Source organism: Acomys russatus, chromosome 2 (assembly GCF_903995435.1).
Source record: "Acomys russatus chromosome 2, mAcoRus1.1, whole genome shotgun sequence".
Lineage (NCBI taxonomy): Eukaryota > Metazoa > Chordata > Mammalia > Rodentia > Muridae > Acomys > Acomys russatus.
The window spans coordinates 89,033,221-89,052,678 of NC_067138.1; the positions used below are offsets into that span (position 1 = coordinate 89,033,221).

A 19,458-nucleotide genomic window follows, 5' to 3' on the forward strand; every position below is an offset into this window, starting at 1 on the left:
CACCATCCAGTTGAGCATTTTAAAATATCTGCATTTTAATATAACTGCACTTGAAGAAGTAACTGGAATTATTGCAAACTTCCTACCCTTTTAAGTTATTAGAATCTTAGAGTAAAATAGGAAAATATGTCTGACTGGTCACAAATTTCTCCTGGGAACAAATATTCTAATAGAAACCAATAATTGCAGCAGAAAGGAAGGGTAATTTCTCCTTTATAATAAAGTAGTAGTTAGTGCATTTCACTGGTGATCTTCCTTTGCTTTTGATGAGTAGGAAGAAGGAAAGCATCAGTGTGCTGCTCCTGGGCAAGCACTGCTCTTTATTGTCTGCTCCTGTGCTGCATTTTAAAAGCCCTGCAGCACATATAAAAGGAAGTATTAATAACATTTTAACTTATATCCAAAAATCAAAATTTATACATAAGAAAGTGTATCAAGTTTTATAAACCTAAAGAATTAAATTCAAATCTGGTTAGTACTGCTTAAAGGTAAACATTAAACATCTTAAATTTCCATAAATTAAAATTTAAAGCACTGTGAGCACTGAAGGAAATTTATGTACAATTATTTCACCCCAATCACTGCCTTTTGAGTTTAGTAACAGAAGCATTTAAAGAAATCCCGGTGGAAGGCTAATTTGAAAGTAAACATGCTTTTAAAACTTAAATATAGATGTTGCATTAGTCCCACAACAGGATCAAGATCACTATTAAAATAAAGCCTGGGGCACATTGTGATGCCTAAGATGGGTGGGTGGGTTTTAACTGACTTGAAGACTGTCATAGTTCTATTCTCATAAAAAGCCTGTAACGCATTTCCAGCATGGAGGACCCATCTGTGCCCACCATCCATCTGTTTAGACGTGATTGGCAAAGTGGTAGGGAACTCGCAGTGGTTGCCTCTGCCTGAAAGGAATGAACCACAGGATCTTCCAACGAGTGCCAAAAACTTCTGAGAAGGTCTGCTGCCATGGCTTTCGGGGCCGCGATCTACAGAAGACAGCATTATTAGTGAAAGACAGCACTCCCATGGTGCACTTCAGTCAGCTAGAACAATGCAGGTTGGCTGGGGATCCATTACTGGACTCTGGTGCATTGTGTCTCAGCATCACAAACACAGCTTTTCTTTCAATGTGGCATGCAGCTGAGCTTCAGCTCTGGAGAGCAGATATTGTATCTGCATCGTCAATCAACCTAGGGTAACTTTGGAAGCAGAGGAGAAGCTCAGCGTAACAGAACGTGTGTCAACAACACAGTAGCAAATCTCTTTTGATGTACTTTCAGGACAAATAATTTAACTTACTTCTGTGAGACAGGGAGCAAGAATGATCAGTACTTATTTTGTTTAAAAGCTCCCATGGCTGAAAGGCTTTAAGACACGCCTGTCTAGCTTGGGCCTCAGACGGAGCACCAAGAAAAAGCCATCATTGTATTAGTTTCCTACTATTAACACAGTCATATAATTCTCAAAGACAGTCAGTTGTTTCTATCTTTAAATAAAATCACCAAAGACTTTATACTTACATTTCTTCACAACAGTTTGACATCTTTTCAATAGATGTTGTATCCTATTAAAAACAGAAAATTATATTCAGTTGTAACAAATTTATTAATACTTCTATTTTATGGAATATGTAAGCCTATTTAGAAAATATTCTAAAGACTTAACAAGTTTATATATCTAAATACATCCTGAAGTCCCCTTAAAAAGTAAAATCAACATTATATCATGTCAAAAAACTAGTGAACTACAAAACTGTGAAACACCTCTACAAGAACTATTTCACTTGGTTATAACCTCTGAGGGGACCTGATTCCTTGGTAATTCTTTTAAAAGGCTAGTTATTTCTTATTAACTCTACTATCTGCAAATACATATTTTAAAAAAATACCACAATGATACATAAAGCTATGGAATACAGAACTACCAAGAGACAAAGAGTGCTAGTGGTTCTGGGTTTTATAGACTTCTATAAATAACAAAATTCAATAAGTTGAATCTATAAACTGATCATGTTGCAACCTATTTTAATAAGAAATTAAAGTTAGATGATTAACATTTCTTAATATAAAACCAAAACAAAACATTTCTCTTTCTTCCCAACAAAGAAATGAACTCTTTGCAAGAGTGCCACTTCTCTTATATGCTTTACACGGCTGTGACACAGCCACAGCTCCTGTGTGCTTTACACAGCTGTGACACAGGCACAGAAGGAAAGCACTTCAGCAGAAGGCTGTTTCTGTAAGTGCAGTGTAAAGCTCTAATAGCAGACAACCTATCAGTTACACTGACCAGCTATTACAGTATCCAAATACCCAGAACGCGTTCAACCTTATATTTATGTAAAATGTAAAGTATAAGCATATTTTAAAACAATATAAAGAAAATACTTTTCAAATATGCAGAAAAATCAGCTAAATCTCCACCATCTCCCTTGATTTGACCTTACTAACCTGCTTGCCTATGACAGACTGTGTAGTACAGCAACAGTAATCAGAGCCAGCCACATGTGGATACTTGCAGTGTAAACATTACTAGGCTTTCCTTTAGTGGTGCTAACCCTTTACACTTGGAGATGCCAGATGAGCACTCGTGATGACAAACTGTCAGATATGCTGAACAAGCAGCTAGCCTCCAGAAGGGAGAAGGTAATCTGGATTTTATGAGACTAGGAACAAACAATAGTCTCATTTACAGCATTTCCTGAAGATCTGCAAAAAGATGGCAGATTTGCTACATATTCCATATATGCTAGGTTCTTTTTCTTATTATGCCTTGAAATCTGACAATTTGGTTGAAAATATGCTTCTTTTGGTTGTATTGCATAGCTTCCTCCCCAAGCAATATTTTATTTTTTTCTAAGTAAAATCCCAATCTCCAAATATATGAGAATATATCTTAAGCATTTAGAGCAGTGGTTCTCAACCTGTGGGTCATGACCCCTTTGAAGACAACAAACGATTCTCACAGGGGTCTCCTAAAACCATCAGAAAACACAGATATTCACATTACAATTCAAACAGTACCAAAATTAGTTATGAAGTAGCAATGAAAATAATTTTATAGTTGGGGTCATCACAGCAAGAGGAACTATATGAAATGGTCACAGCATTAGGAAGGTTGAGAACCACTGATTTAGGGGAAATTAGGTTTCAGGTTTCCAATCCATTTTTTAAAAATGGAAAAAGTGATCTGAGTAATGTCTCAGGGTGAAGCTCTAGAAGGCCAGTGCAAAGGAACCCACAACTAAGTGCACAGGAAAGAGGCAGACAGTCCCCACAAGCTAGCTTTAGATCAGTGGTTCTCAACCTTCTGAATGCTGAGACCCTCAGTTTGTGGTGTCCACCAACCATAAAATTATTTCTGTTGTTACTTCATAACTGTAGTTGTGCTACTGTTGTAAATCAGTATAAATATCTCATAAACAGGATATCGGATATGCAACCCCTTTGAAAGGGTGTTTTGATCCCCAAAGCGGTCACAACCTACAGGTTGAGAACCACTGCTCTAACGGTGTGTGAATGCCACTGACAAAACCTTCTTTGTGTCTAAAAGCTATGTGAGGATAGGCAAGACACAGTCTGTCTACTGTCACCAGTAATCGTGGGACAAGTTTTACTGTGCAGAATCTACGCTGAAGAACTTAGCTGTAGTACTGAGAAGAATCAACTCTAAAGACTCCAGACTTAGCTTTCACGTATAGAAATCCTTTCAAGTATTCCAATATCAAAATTAAAAAATTTAAATCATCATGAGGAGATTTAGATAGCCACTCTTTCAAAGGATGAGATGTATGCTGTTATAAAAAGGAGTTGGGAACAAACAAACAAACAAACAAAAGGAGTTGGGAGTCTGCCCAAATTAACCCTCTGTTTCTCTAGAATGGAAAAGGCTCAGCTCTCTCTACCTCTGCCATCCAGAATACTGTTAAAACAAAAACCAAACAAACAAAAACCAGCACAGAGCTGTGCAGCACTAGAGCAGAGTAGTCACTCAGTCTGGAAGGCAGTGAGCACAGGCGTGCCAGACCTTCCCACTTATAAGCAGGCTGAAGTGCAAAGAATCTGTCACTGCAGGAAAACTGAAAACTATTCTATGCACAAGTGCTAAGTTAGGCTTATTTTCCTTTATTTTGTTTTACAATGCACAAATGTGGGAATTTTAAAAGCATACTGAAAATATTCATCCCTTTTAGTGGCACTAGGGAAAGACCAACATGACAAACGCTATGGAAGGACCATAAATACAAAATACAGCCTCAGCTAGATAACAAATAAACCATTCTTTCAGAAACGTGAAAGTCCTATATTTACTGATTATTGCAACAATTAGTTCTGAGAAATGTTTATGCCTGGAATGACCTAATGATCAGAATATCTAAAAATTTGATCATCCTGAATAACTAAGCAATACAATAAAATGCCACTTTTACATTAAAAAAAAAAAAAAAAGCAAACCCAGAAAGACTTTCAGAAACAGGTCTGATCTTTCCTATTCTCTCTTAATTCATTGTCTTCTCTTAATGACTAATCTTAGTATAAAAAGGGACCCTCAGATTCAGTGTAAAATTATGTTTGACTGTGAGAGAAAACTATACTCTAATTTACTGCTGGATTATGCCTGGACTAGAGAAAAAAAGATTCTTAGCAGAAGAAAGAGGTAGATTTGTTGGAAAATTAGAGTGGGGTGCAGTGTGAAAAACAAGAGCTTATCACCATAGGCTCCTTGGCTACCGCGCTAACAGGGCTGAGGACCTAGCCCTGAGCAGAGATGGCTGGTAAATGCTCTTGCTTCGAGTTCATTCTCACCAAGCACCACTGCCTGGCCACATATGTTGTCCTGTGGGGAAACGAATGCGCTGAAAAGAGGCCTTAGACACACTGAACAACACACGAAGGGTAATGTGGTTCTTAAGAGTGTGGAAGGGTCCTTCCCTTTGGGCCTACTGAATTCTAGAAACAGTTTCCAAAAGGAGTTACTTGCACACCAAAGAATGAGCTCATGAAAGTAAAAGTGGCCATCAGAGAAAGACCTGTGAATGCAGCTCCATATAGTCTTCATGATCGCCTGAAGTCTCATCAACCAGGATGCCTCTACGCCGCCCAGAGCTAGCAAACTTCATGACTCTGTGCTGACTTAATGTATGGAGCCTTGAAAACACTAATCAGGGAAGTCTTTTGCGGTTCAAGGTCATATACCTGCTCTGTCTGAGTTCTCCTAATTGTAAGAGTGTCATCTGATTGCTATTAGCATATAAACTGCAGCACATTTCATGTTTTAAAGATTTTTAAACATTTTTAAAATTAAGTGCATGTGTGTGTGGTGGTGGTACGGGGAGGTATGCACATGAATGAAGATGCTCACGGAGGCCAGGAAAAGGTGTCAGGTCCTCTAGGGCTAGAGTTGCAGGTGGCTATGAGCCACCAAACAGAGGTGCTCGGACCAAAGTCAGAATCTCTGCATGAGTAGAACACCTTCCGAGCCATCTTTCTAATCCCTGTTTAGTTCTGAAGTTCAAAGAGCCTAGCCGAACAAGGCTGTACAAAATGAGCACCTTTGGTGTACATCTACAAGAATGAACTAACTAGGCAAAGCAGGAATGGCATAGCTTTTTATTTTGAACATTTCCATGTAAAAGCAGGGAAGTCCTGTTAACCTGCATTCTCTCTCCATCCAGAATGCACTAGTTTACTGATTGGAGACGGGCAGTTCCTCAGTGTACATCGCAAACAGAGGACCAGCTATGTCTCTTATTTGAAATGCGAAGTTCACATAAACATTTCATCAATCACAGAACAGTCATAGAGAGGCAGACAGTTTTATATTTGTAGCCACTGAAAATCTTTTTCCAAAATAATTTCTCTGTTTTTCTTCACCAAACCATCATCTGGTTATACAAAATTGGTAAGAAATTAAAGTTCCACATCTCAGTTTCCAACTAGGAATGTCTACCTCCTAAGTTTTTGTGAGGCTTAAATGGATCATTAAATATTAAAACTCCTAATAAATCCTCAGTGAGTGAAAATTCTTGTTTTTTATTAATTGTTTTTATTAAGTACTTCCTAATGATTAGGGGGAAAAAAGTATCTCAATTATATCAGTTACTCAATTTACGTTTAAATAAAAGTTTATAATGAAAGGCAAATGACAAGAGACTATATATGTAATCCTACAACCACAAGGGGCTTAAAGTAAAAACTCCAAATTATATACATCAGTGTTGATTCACTCATCTATTTATATAGAGTAACTACAAGCTGCACTGCAAAGTCTTTATGAAAAAGAAAGCTGATGAGCAGCAAAGGTGTACACAGAGAGAGAGAGAGAGAGACAGACAGACAGACAGACAGACAGACAGAGACAGAGAGAGAGAAACTATACAGGCATGCATGCAGGCCACAGTAGGTGACATAACTGTAACCACACAGGTTTATGCAGGCCACAGAGGGCAACACGACTACACGCACATATGCAGTCCACAGTGGCTAATGCAGGCCAGAGGGTAACTTGACTGTACAGGCACATGCATGCCACAGAGAGTCACATGACTGTAACCACACAAGCACATGAGGACCACAGAGGGCAACTGCAGAAAGTGCTTTATAAGTAATTTCACGGTCACCAGAACAGCTGAAAGAACTGAAAATCAAGTTACAGCCAAGACCCAAACCCAACTATTTTTGTATTTTAAGATCAAAATTATACTTTTGACGAGGTTTCTGGTTATCAACAGAAGACAGGGAACTGAATGTGCCTTTAGACTAGGGTTTGGGAGATCACCAACAAACCAATAGAATGTGAGAGCTTCAGAGACACTTTGCTCCCTTCAGCAAAGATCAAAAGTAAAAAAATACAAGATGCATGCTTTTTCTGACCTTATGTTTTAAATTCAGGTTAAATATTCACATGAATTCAGGTCATGAGATGATAAAAAATCAATATCTGGGGAAAACACCAACTACCAGCAACACACAAAATGTTTAGCAACCAAGCAACATAAAGTGTCTCTACATTCAGTTGTGACCCTTTAAGAAATCTATGCCCTAACTATCTTACCAGCATTATCAAAACACATTTAAATGAATTATTTCCACCTTTTATATTCATCTGAGTGTTGCAGGCAGTCTATCACACTGAGCAGAGAGAAGGGAGGTAGAGAAACACTTCTGCTCAGAAACACATTTACAAGTTATTCAATTTCATGCATAATTTTGGTACTACATAAAAGAAGAAACTAGCTCTAAAAATTTATTATATCCCCAATACAAACAAATATATCCAATATTAACACAGAGCATGAAAAGCATCTAAGACACATGATAAATCTTGGCAATATCTTTTAGGGTTTTAAAAAGGCATTGAGGAAATATGTCATGTAATTTTACAACTGGAAATGCTGTATTAGAAATACATTTACTTTATTTAAAAATATATAACTTAGAAAGGAAAGCAAAAAATGGCAGAGATCTCCCTTTTAAAAGGTGAGCTACAACTATCTGCATACGTATAATGTTGGCTGCAAGCTAAGTACTCTAACTTGCCTCCTGATTCACTGATATTTGACAAAATTCAATTATAAACATCTCAAAACTCAGTTACAGTTTTAGGTCTATACTTCTGAAGACATATTAAAAAGAAAAAATTCTAATAATTGACTAATAAAGTGTTATTTAACAGCTAATCTCCTTTCATCTGATGTAATATTTTGAATATAAGATACTTCTCATTGCCTAAGATTAACCCCAGTTAATATTATGTCACTGTCTTAGTTACTATTCTGTTGCTCTGAAGATTGGGTAGGGAGAATAACAGAGAGACACAGAGACAGGGAGGGAGAGGGAGATAGAGAGAGAGACAGAGACAGAGAGAGAGGCTGGCTGACTCAAAGCCTACCCCAAGTGACACACTTCCTCCCAGGCTACACCTAATCCTTCTAATCTTATCAAAGACTTCCACTCCCTGGTGACTAAGTACTCAAATATATGAGCCTATAAGAGTCATTCTCACTCAAACCATACAGTCACCTACGTACATTTACGTAAATGTTGATTGCAAATCAAAAACGGGCCAAGAGGTATAAGAAGAAATTTTTTCTCTCTAACAATTTCAAAAATTATCTTTAGTGTTCAACTAGAGTCCAACAGCATCTGTTAAAATCAAAGCCAACAATCACATAGAAACGTTAAGCTTTTACAAAGCTGCAGCTTGTTGGGCATGGTGTTACACGCCTTTAATCCCAGCACTTGGGAGGCAGAGGTGGTGGATCACTGTGAGTTCGAGGCCAGCCTGGTCTACAGAGCAAGTCCAGGATAGCCAAGGCTACACAGAGAAACCCTGCCTCAAAAAAAAAAAACAAACAAACAAACAAACAAACAAACAAAAAATCAAAAACAAAGCAGCAGCTCAATGCATCTTCCTCTCTCTCCCCTAACCTCAGCACACTGAGCAGTGCACTGAGCTCTGAAGACATCAGCAGCTCACACTAGCAAACAAACTCCTGTGTTCAGCAAACAGAAATGCTTGTCTACAAAATTTAGACAAAGTGTCAAAGTGTCAAGGTAGACAAAAGCTCCCTGTCAGTACCTCCCCAGGGATGCTGGCCTGCTGTTGGGCTTCTTGGTTACATCCCATCTTCTGTCACTGGAAACTAGACCGGCCAGTCTGGGTAGCCTGCCCTGCTAACACTGGGGCTAGCCAGCACAGACTTCCCTCCTGCTGCCTGGGGCTACTGATCCTTAATTCTAAAGTCAATTACAGTAATAACGACATCACTGTCTTACTTCATTCAGATACAAGAGCAGAAAAGGGCCCCTCAGTGAGGGCTGCTAAGATAGCTTGTTTCCTGAATAAAGGGTGCATCAAAGCCTACTGCTTTTCTAACATGATTTCCAATGTTAATTCAGTTAGAGCACATAACACATACATTTAAAATCCCTAATTTAAATTAAATCTGAAAATAAATCCCTAAAATTTTGCTTTAGATTCGTCGATTTACTAGAAATACCTGATTGTGTATCCTTTAACTTTGGAAATAAAATATGAGAGGGTTTATTCATTCCAGGTTAAAGGAAACAACGGAGAAATAACTGCTAAAACTAGAACCCTGCCTCTCTGGACCCTCAGGCTAAGCACAGGAGATGACATTTACTTCCTTCACTTGTTTAGGAGGCCTACATTCAAGCTACGAAACTAACTCTCCATAAGGAAATGATATCCTTTCTTCCCAAAGAACCTTTTGGAGGTGGGAGGTGGGGGGCGGAGGAGGGGCAGGGAGAAGACTACTTCCATGGAGTGACTCTCCGGTGTGACTCCTCCACAGCTCGGATGCTATTTTCACGTTCACCACTAGCTCATAGTGTAGAGACCCGTGCATTCAAATATGATAAAAAGATACCCAGAGATGCAGCTTAGTTAAAAAAAAAAAAAAAAAAAAAAAGAGACAGTACAAGTACCTATAAAGAAGGTAAACACAGCCTACATTTTCAATGTTTTAAATGTTATTTTACATGGATGCTGATAATTCCTTAGATTTAAAAAGCACACACTGAAAACATTCCAACTTTAGATAATTAAGCCTCAAAAATAACTGAACCAACAAGAAGAGTAAATTCTGAAACCACTATTCACTTAATGCAAAAAGAACAGTGCTTGATGGTCACAACAATCCACGGAAATGGAACGAAAACTCACTCAATTCCGTCCTCTGTGTGGTGTTTGTGTGGGTGTGTGCACATGTGTGCACATTCATGTAAGGCCAGAGATGGGCATCAGGTGCCTTCCTCAGTCACTCTTCCCGTGATGTTGAGGCAGGACGCCTGCTTCCCTCCTCCAGCACTGGGTCACAGATGCACGCTGCCACACCTGGCTGTATCTGTGGGCTCTGAGGTCCTCACACTTGTGTTACTGAATGACCTATCTCCTCAACTCCATCTAGAGCAGTATCCACTATAAGCATCTGTGTATAAGGGCAAGCGCAGCGGTTAAAGGTCAGACTGACGAAGTATATCTCTCCTTCCCAGCACTTGCATCTTTTTCTGAACGCCTCACAGATGTACTATTTTGTGTGGTTTCTACTCAGTTTAGAAATAACCTATCAAAATTCAATTTCCCTGCATAATACAACAAACTGCTGCTATTCAATGTTTTTAAAATGTACAATCTGAAAATAATGATTAATGTGTTGCACTGTGATAGTGTCAGGCTAAGACCAAGCAAGAAACTGCTGGCTTACTTACTATGTACAACCAGAATGCTCAAACTCTACAGTAGAGGTCCTTTAAAAAGCTTGAAGTAGGTGTCATCACAGTGCAGGCTCCGAAGCTAATGGGGTTGAGTGCTGGAAGGAAGTTGTTATCAGCGCTCAGTAGTGATGTACACTTAGCTGAGTGTTTCCACATATCCACTCCTAGCCATTAACAGTAACAACATGGGAGTATAGGAAAGTCTGTTAGAGGTATTTTAATGTCCACTAGGAATTCTGGAAAATTCAAAATTGGAAATTAAACAATGTGCACTACTTGCTTCTGACATGACTTGTGCACTGGAAGTAGGTATGAATGGGAATAACGGTAGAGAGCAGGATTTTAGGGGAAACAATCATTATCTTCAGCACTGTTATCCATAGCCATGTCACTATTATCATCACTACCAAGGGATATTAGGAATATCTACACTCTATGGCAAAAAATAAAAATATTAAAACAGACACTTCACACAGCTCCATGAATCCTCAGTATAAACAAGTTTAAACATCAGCCATCAGAGAAAGGCAAGTGGACAAAAGTACTGATACAAACTAACAACCGCTACCACCAAGACTGTCACCAAGAGATGATTGATGACAAAGATATGGAACAAGTAACACCCTCATACATCACTGGAGAGCTGTGTCTCACTAGATAAAAGGCTCAATAGCAAATCCTTTAAATAAATCGGCTTCACGTGACCACTGACCTCACTTGTAGAACACGTTCACTATCACAGAAAGAAACTCTGTACCCTGAAGCGTCTCCGTCCTCTCCCAGCCCCACGCAGCCAGCATGCCCTTTTCCTCCTCTGTGTGCCCAGCCTTCACATTTCATCCTCCTGGACTTTAAGTGGCATGTCTTCAAGGTTATATGCATAATACCATGTATCAGCACTCCATTCTTTTTATAGTCTCCTGAGCAAGCACATTGCACATGCATGCAGCTACACAACCGACAGCTAGTGGGCTGCTTCCAGTCTGGGGCGCTTCAGAAAAGCGGCTATGTGTACACATGCCCATCTTTTGTCTGGACACAGGAAAGGACTGCTGAGCCTGGGCGGAACTCTGTGGCTCACTGCTTAAAGAATCATGAAGCTGCTCTCTGCAACACTGCACTATGAGGACCAACTGAGGTCTAAGGTCTCCTCACACTGCCTTGAATAGAGCCCCTTGAAGCTAAAAGATTTTCATTTTGATGAAGTCCAATTTAATTTTCTCTGGTAGTTTTCACTTTGAGTGCTCTATCTAAGACACCAACACTGCCAATTATGTTTTCTCTGAGAGTTACCGCTCTAGCACCTCCACTGAGCACTATAATCCACTCTGACTTGACCTTTTACAAACGCCATGAAGCAGAGAGACAGTCTTACTCTTTTTCATGTGAATATCTGTCCCAAAACCATTTGTTGAAGACTATTCTTCTCCACACTGAATAGTGGGCATTTTTAGTGAAATTCTACTGACCATACATATATATATACATACATACATACACTATGTTGGCCCTCCATTTTCATGGGTTCTGTATTTGTGGATTTAACCAACTATGGGGTAAGAATACTAGGAAGAAAGGATCTAGAAACGAAATTATATATAGAGATATACTTTAAATGTATGTACAAATACTATGCCATTCCAATAAAGGATTTTAGCAGCTACTGCAGATCTCTGTATGCACAGGGCACCCTGAAACTAACTCTCTATGGATAGCAAAGGACTATATAGTTCTCAATTCAGCTCATATCCACATATGCCCATCCTTAGGCCACTACTGTAATTCTTGAACACTGTTGCTTAAAGAAGGCTTTGAGATTGTCTTTCTTTACTTTATTATATGCTGTTAAATATTTAGATGTTCATGTGCAACATAGATGTTAGACATAACACACTGTTGCAGCCCCTTTGAACATGTTTTATACATTCAAATACATAGTTTCTATGAGGCTATTTTGACAAAGTTGGTCACAATGATTGTTTATTTTATTTATTTTTTGAATTTTTTATTTAATTAATTTATTCAGACTACAACTCAATTGTTATGCCATCTCTCGTATCCTCCCATTCCTCCCTGCCTCCTGCTTTCACCCTATTCCCTTCCCCTAGGCCTAAGACTGAGGGGGACCTCTTCCCTCACTATATGGTCATCGGCTAAAGTCTCATCTTGGTAGCCTGCTTATTCTTTCTTTGAGTGCCACCAGGCCTCCCCACCAAGGGGAGGTGGTCAAATATGGGGCACCAAAGTTCATGTCAGAGTCAGTCCCCAGTGTCCACATAACTGTGGAGAATGTCCTGTCCATTGGGTAGATCAGAGTAGGGGTTCGATGTTTACTACTTGTATTGTCCTTGGTTAGTGCAATAGTTTGAGCAGACCCCCTGGGCCCCGATCCACCTGTACGCTGTTCTTCTTGTAGGTTTCTAGGACCCTGTGGGTCCTTCTATTTCCCCCACCTCCTATATTTCTCTTACCTAGAGTCCCAGTTGGATGTCCTCACATCTGTCCCAATCTCCTGGTAAGTGAAAACTTTCATGGGACATGCCTTTTGGGCTAGTGCCCAATTATAAGTGAGTACATACCATGTGAATCTTTCTGCTTCTGGGTTAACTAACTCAGTATGATCATTTATTTTGATAAACACTGACAATTCACCTTCCAACAAGGCTGTCAAGTTAGACTCCTTCCAATAACATTTTCAAAAAGCCTATTTAACCTACATTCTTTCTAACAGAACATTCTTTTTTCAGTTCTTACAAATTTGTTGTGATAAAAGGATCTAATTATGATAATTCTAAAAATTACCAACACTACAGTATGTCAGTCTTGTCTCTCATTGCTTCTGATCCTATATTCTCAAACTGAACTAGGAAGCACATGCAACAAATGCACCACAAATAATAGTAGTACCTAATACTGTCAAGTGTTTGATGCAATCGTTCGAATTAAGTGGTGAGAAAAACTGACTGCATGTGAAGTAGAGAAATGTCAAAGTAGACTGGAACTGCTTCAAGACTTTTTTCCATATCAAAGATAAAAGAAGGAGCTGTCAGTCTTGCAGACATACTAGACAGTAATAATCACTTGTTAAGTTAGTTTGCACATCAATACATCAATTTGGACATACGAGAAATTATTTAATTACTAGTAAAATACATGTCTTAGCAAGTCTATCTTTGGCAATTGATCTTAAATAATTTAAAGAAAAATGATGTTGAAAATAGTGTTATTTGTAACACAGAAAACAAAATGGTTGGTGTGGTATAAAAGAAAATAAGATTAAATGACTATACACTAGATGCTAGTGAATAGAAAAAGGCATATGTAACTATTAAGCCTATAAGAATAAGGTCTGCTGTTATACAAAAACACTCGGCTCATTTTCAAAAGAGGGATGCAAAGTTTTATGTATACTTTATACATAATTAGCAATCGTGGGGAATTTTCTCCTTTAATTTGTTAACTTCCCATAACATTTTAGAATTGAGTCCACAATTACATCATCTGTTCATACATGTCAGTTTTTACATTAAATATATACTTACTGTGATGATGCCAATCAGTTGTGTATAAAAGAGTCCAGTTATTCCAACTAACATAGTAATGCCCATAAAGGCAGCTAGTCTCATGATAGCCAGCTCATGCCGAACAACAAAGAGGTCCTACAAGAAACAAGAAAGCCTTTAAAATGACTTGCAGACTTGCTTACTATTGAAATCAAACCATTATGTCATGCATAAGTTTCCCCTTACTGTTTTAAAGAAAGCAGCTCCTCCTTTTGTTCCATGTCATCAACACATAAATATTCGAAATTTTCAAAAATAACTTTAGAACTTATAACAAAAAGTTGAAAACTATGGGATTTTACTACTGTATTGTATCATGAAATAACAATCTCTCAATCCCAGAGTTACAAGTTACCTTTTTAACACACACACACACACACATACACAAACACACACACACACACACACACACACACACAAAGATAACAAAAAGCAGAGATAGTATAGGATGTTTGGTCAACAAAGGAAAGTTTCTTATTATACTGCTAAAAATTTGGAATGTACAGGCATGATTTACAATACTAAAATGCCTGATAATTATCTAATTTAGCCCCAATGAGGGGAATCCCTCCCTAACAGGATGATAAGAACAGTCTTCAAGCCCACTCAGTCAGGCTTGTGATGTGCACATGTAAACAACACTGATGTGTCCTACCCTCAGAAGCTACACTCACAAAGCTCCCAGATGTGCCCTGCTGTGCTACTGGAGATGCAGGCACAGAGTACTGCACAGTGAGAGACCATGCTGGGGATAGGAACTGTAATCAGGCAAAAGGCATTTCCTAATCATTTCCAGACAATGGAACTGAGGGTCCTGAAAGTGAACTGTGCTTTAAGGACAGAAAAAGAAAAGACACTTCATTTGGCATCATGGTTACCGAACATACCAAGAGACAGAGTCAAAGAATTAGGCTCCAGGAGCCTGTTGCTATTAAACCTAGAAGTAAAACAGCCATTGCTTAGCTACAGCAGATGAACTGGAAGGACGTCACAAACACAACCACTGCACGCTTATGGTCCTTTCCTGACTTGGGTTAAGCATTAATGGTGTGTGGCGATCCCAAAAGTAGGGCAAGGGGTGGTGAGTGCAAGCATTTCAGAGCTTGGGAGGTGAAGGCAGGAGAAACAGGAGGCCAAGGCCAATGCCCAGGTAGACAGCATGGACCCAAATTTCTAAAAAAATGAATGAATGAATAAATGAATGAGTGAGTGAGTGAATGAAAGAAAAGAAAATATTAGGTGGCCACCAAAGAAAAGGTATTTGCTTGAAACAAAAGACTGATGACTTTCTGTGGGCTACACTGATAAAGCTTTAGAATCAAGAGAAACAGCTGGCTCCATACTCTTAACACTTATTAATTTGCCTGGAAAACTTACAACTTAAGCTATTCTGTAGCAGATACTAAGCTGTTACCCAGCATTTAATATTTAAAAAACCTAATTCTAAAAACTTACAAAAATAAACATGAGAAGCAAGGCACTTCACACATGAAGCAACAACTTGAGCACCACAAGAACTGTGCTTCTTGTTCGTCCCATCTGCAAGGAACCCCAGATGGACAAAGAAAACCGAACCAAGCCATGAAGAGCACACAACACACATCCACACCCCACACATCTCCTAAAGCGTATCACAGGAACCACGCCCATGCACAAGTCACTGCACTGACATACTTTTGGTGCTCGCTCCCACAAGACACCCTGAGTCCACACTCCAAGCCAAGCTCCATGTACACCAGGGTATGTGTACTTCCTGACTATTTTGGCAAGAAGAAACTACGCTGCTGTTTTTGTTAGGTTCTCACCCTTTTGAGTGTCACTGAAAATGGTTTGGGGGTACTGTGCCTTCCTTTCCCATAACTATTTGGGATTTTAGCACAAAGTTTTATGTAGCAGAGTGATTTTTGACATGCGCATGCTTTTGCAGTAGAAATCACTATGCTAAAGTGACTACTTTAGACCAAATAAAATCTATCCTGTCTCCTTCCCATGGAAGATTTTAAAAAAAAAAAAAAATCCCAACTATATTTACAAATGGCAGGGATGGTGACAAGACTAAAATATTTATCTTTAAAATTATACTGTGCATTTAGTTATAAATTTAAATTACTTGAAGTAGTATAAAATTAATATAGAAATTCCTTATCACTTTTATATTTTCAGAAAACAACTGGAGTCCAAGTTCACATATGCATTACTCATATAAATACTAAATCTAATCTGTCTTTTTTTTTCTTTTAGATAGAGCACTTTTAAAGTTCCAAACCGCCTTATAAAATGTACCCAAATCAAAAACCCACTTGTACTCAGAACCTTTACTATCAGTGTTAATGCGTGAATGTGTCTCCAAAATTCATGTGTTGAGATCTTAACCCCCAACAACTCAGTATATGAGTATCTCAGAATTTGACTATATTTGGAGATGGAGCTTTTAAAGTTGTGGCTTAATTAAACTAAGATATTGATATGGGCCCTCCTCCAAATGATTGATTCCCTCAAGAGAGCTGCGTGGGCACAAAGAGAAGGTCCCGGATGCTTCTACACAGAGGGAAGACTACTGAGGGCACAGTGGGATGTCAGCTGTTTATAGGCTAAGACACAAGGTGGAATCAGATCTACTAGCACCATAAACTTAGACTTACTGACACCATAACTGAGAGGAATAAATTTCTTCTAAGCTACATAGTCTATGGTACTTTGTTAACCTAGCCCTAACAAACTAATACAACCACAGTATACCATTCAAAATTAATTAATTAAACTTATATAATTAAGGTGCAACTGGCATACATTAGCACATGACATTTGCTCAGGAGTTCCTTCTTAGTTTTTGTGTCAGGTTTAATTCAGGGACTTCTTGGGGTTTGTAATCTTTTTTTTTTTTTTTTTTTTTTTTTTTTTTTTTTTTTTTTTAGTAGCATGTGTTATTAAGTTCACTGACTGAAATTTTTACTAGTGAGTAGTAATAAAAGCAACTCTTTAGGATAGTGCTTTAAAACAGCATTTTAAAAAACTTTTTTCAATGTCCAAAAGAATATACAGTTAAGTTCTGCAATCATATCATTTACAAGTAGTGAGAGTTTTATTTCTTTCAACAGTTGCACCTTCTCTTCACTTCTCTTGTCCTGAAACAAATGGCTAGAATTTCCAGCTATTCATTTAATAAAAATAGTAACATTAAGCCTCCATCACTGAGTCTCCAGGTCTAAGCCTCCATCACTGAGTCTCCAGGTCTAAGCCTCCATCACTGAGTCTCTGGACCTCACCCTCTCATCACAAGGCAAGGAGACATTATTTCATCAGCACACTATTGCTGGGTGGTGAGGATTTGGTTTTGCTGGGTTTTGGAAAACTTTCTTCTGATTAAGAAAATTATCTACTTCTAGTCTGCTAGCATGGAAATTCTAATTTCATCTCTGTCTATACATTGAGATATTCGGTTATTTGACCTATTAATGTGATAAACTTTGCAGACTACTTTCTAATGAGAAATCTACCATGTATTCCTAGGATAAACTAAGCTTGGATTTGCCTCAAATCAAGTAGCTAACACCATGCTTAGAAGCTGTTCATCTTTGTCCAAACTCACACAGCTATAAGATTCTCCTCAGTGTTCCTGACAGGCTGTATATCTAAGACACTACACAGGAACAATACTGAAAAGAGCGAGCCTCTTCACACCTGACAGGGCCTCTCACTTGGTGCCCTGCCATTTGCTTCACCAATGATGTTATTCTGCTCATCGCACGACTAACAATTTTCCTGTTTCTTCTTTCTGTTTCTTTTTTTAGTTGTATTACCTTTGTAGATCAGGAAACTCAAATCACATAAAAGTATCCATTCAAACTGCTCTACATAACTAATATAATTCAAAAAACAAGGATCACCAGAATGGAAAAGAATGTGTGTATGTGTGTGTGTGTGTGTGTGTGTGTGTGTGTCTGTAAGAGAGAGAGAGAGAAAGAGAGAGAGAGAGCAAGAGAGAGACAGAGACAGAGACAGAGAGAAAGTGAAATAGTTTGTTTTCACAAGAAAAACATCCAAACTTAAAGAACAGCAAACATTCCTATATGAAAGAGCATGGCAGGAGTGTCTGCTCTACTACACCCGTGTTCAGCAGCGCATTCCCAGGAGGGATACAAAGGAAAGAAATCACAGCTATAGCGACGGTTTCTGGCCCCATACAAATCAATCCAACTGGACTTACTTCTTAAAACTTAAACTGACTGGAGAGAGCAAAGAGGAAAAAATACCTAAAATCACTCCTGAGGGAAATGATGGGGTGGGGGTGGGGGTGAGCAACAAAAATACTACTTTACCATGTCACAAGACTAATTCTACAACTGTCACTAAATTTGCATTCCACGGAGGATGGTATAGCCCTAAGGATGAGGCAACAGACTAGAGAGGCAATTCCAAGTGCAACAGTTTGCTCACATGAACCACAAAGCTAGAGACTGAATGCAGCATGAGAAACTATTAGCAGCCTCAACCTATACCGTCTACTGGTGCATGTTTGAATGGAAAATTCCATTAGGAAGTTTACATATGTGACGTACATGTGTGAAAGGTGCTTTTGGACAGCAGTATTTCTAGCTACACAACCAAGTAGACCAGAGGCACTAGACAGAAAGAGATGCGACTAAGGGTGCCTATTGGGAGTATTACTGGGAACAATGTATCTGCCCATCAAAAGAAAGAATACATTATTTTAAATGATATATTCAGAACATTTATAACATAGTCATGACAATGGATATTAACTATACTTAAAAAAAGAATGTCTTTCAAATGCTGCCCACACAACCCCAGATAGCTCACTGGCCTGTATACTGTAATGTTTCTGCACTCTTCCACGGATAACTGTATATGACAATATAAAGGGCACAACAACAAAATTACATTAAAAAAGAAAATTGTAATCAGAAAATTTAGACTATATTTATTCTATATTATTGCATAGAGAGTATACATTATAGAGTTTAAAATATAAATAGAATTCTTCACTGCCCCATCCCCACAGAGAATGAGCCTATCACTGAGGGATTTGGGTTGTTTGGTTTTCCAAGAAAAGTAATAAAATGGATCAGATCTGACACATCTAACATAAAGATTTGAATTTTCAAAAGGACCAGATAACTTCATATGCAGAGATTAATGCTGATATAAAAATCATTTTAAAAAAAACACATTTTCATCTTAAAATCCTTATAACTGATTTTCTTGAGTATTTGGGCCTTTTGCTTATTAATTCTAAAATACAGGTGGAGAATTTACAAATTTATTTTGTAATTCTTTCTCTTCCTACATTCTCTGAAGGAATATAAAGTGTTTCAGTCTCATTACATCTTAATTATATTTAAAAGAAAACTCACTTTCTCTAATGACTATCATTGAGTATCCAGAATCAAATGTTACAATTTGCATATAATTGCACGCCAACTTTGTTATTACAGAGCAACTGCGACCAGCACCTGGACCAATACTGTCCAGGCAGACAGTGACTACTTCAGAAAAATTATCTTGTCTGTCTTACCATGTTTTAGCTGTAGACTTTCTAGAAGAATTGGAGCAATTCATAAGAAACTGAGTAACATAATTTCTTACTAAATTCACTACTAGCTGCAGCACTACATATCTAGCAGAATTAAAAA

The 19,458-nt window shown here is 38.3% G+C and overlaps 1 protein-coding gene across 1 annotated transcript in view; it reads right to left on the minus strand.

Moving 5' to 3' along the window:
* Positions 1-815: 815 nt before the first annotated feature.
* Positions 816-19,458, minus strand: part of Zdhhc21 (zinc finger DHHC-type palmitoyltransferase 21) — a 42,057-nt gene continuing 23,414 nt past the window's right edge. The window contains exons 5-7 of the mRNA XM_051163806.1: positions 13,784-13,900; positions 1,524-1,567; positions 816-989 (exon numbers count right to left, since the gene is read on the minus strand). Of these exons, the coding sequence (XP_051019763.1) occupies positions 857-989; positions 1,524-1,567; positions 13,784-13,900 (294 nt within the window). The 3' untranslated portion in view covers positions 816-856. The remainder of the gene's footprint in view (positions 990-1,523; positions 1,568-13,783; positions 13,901-19,458) is intronic.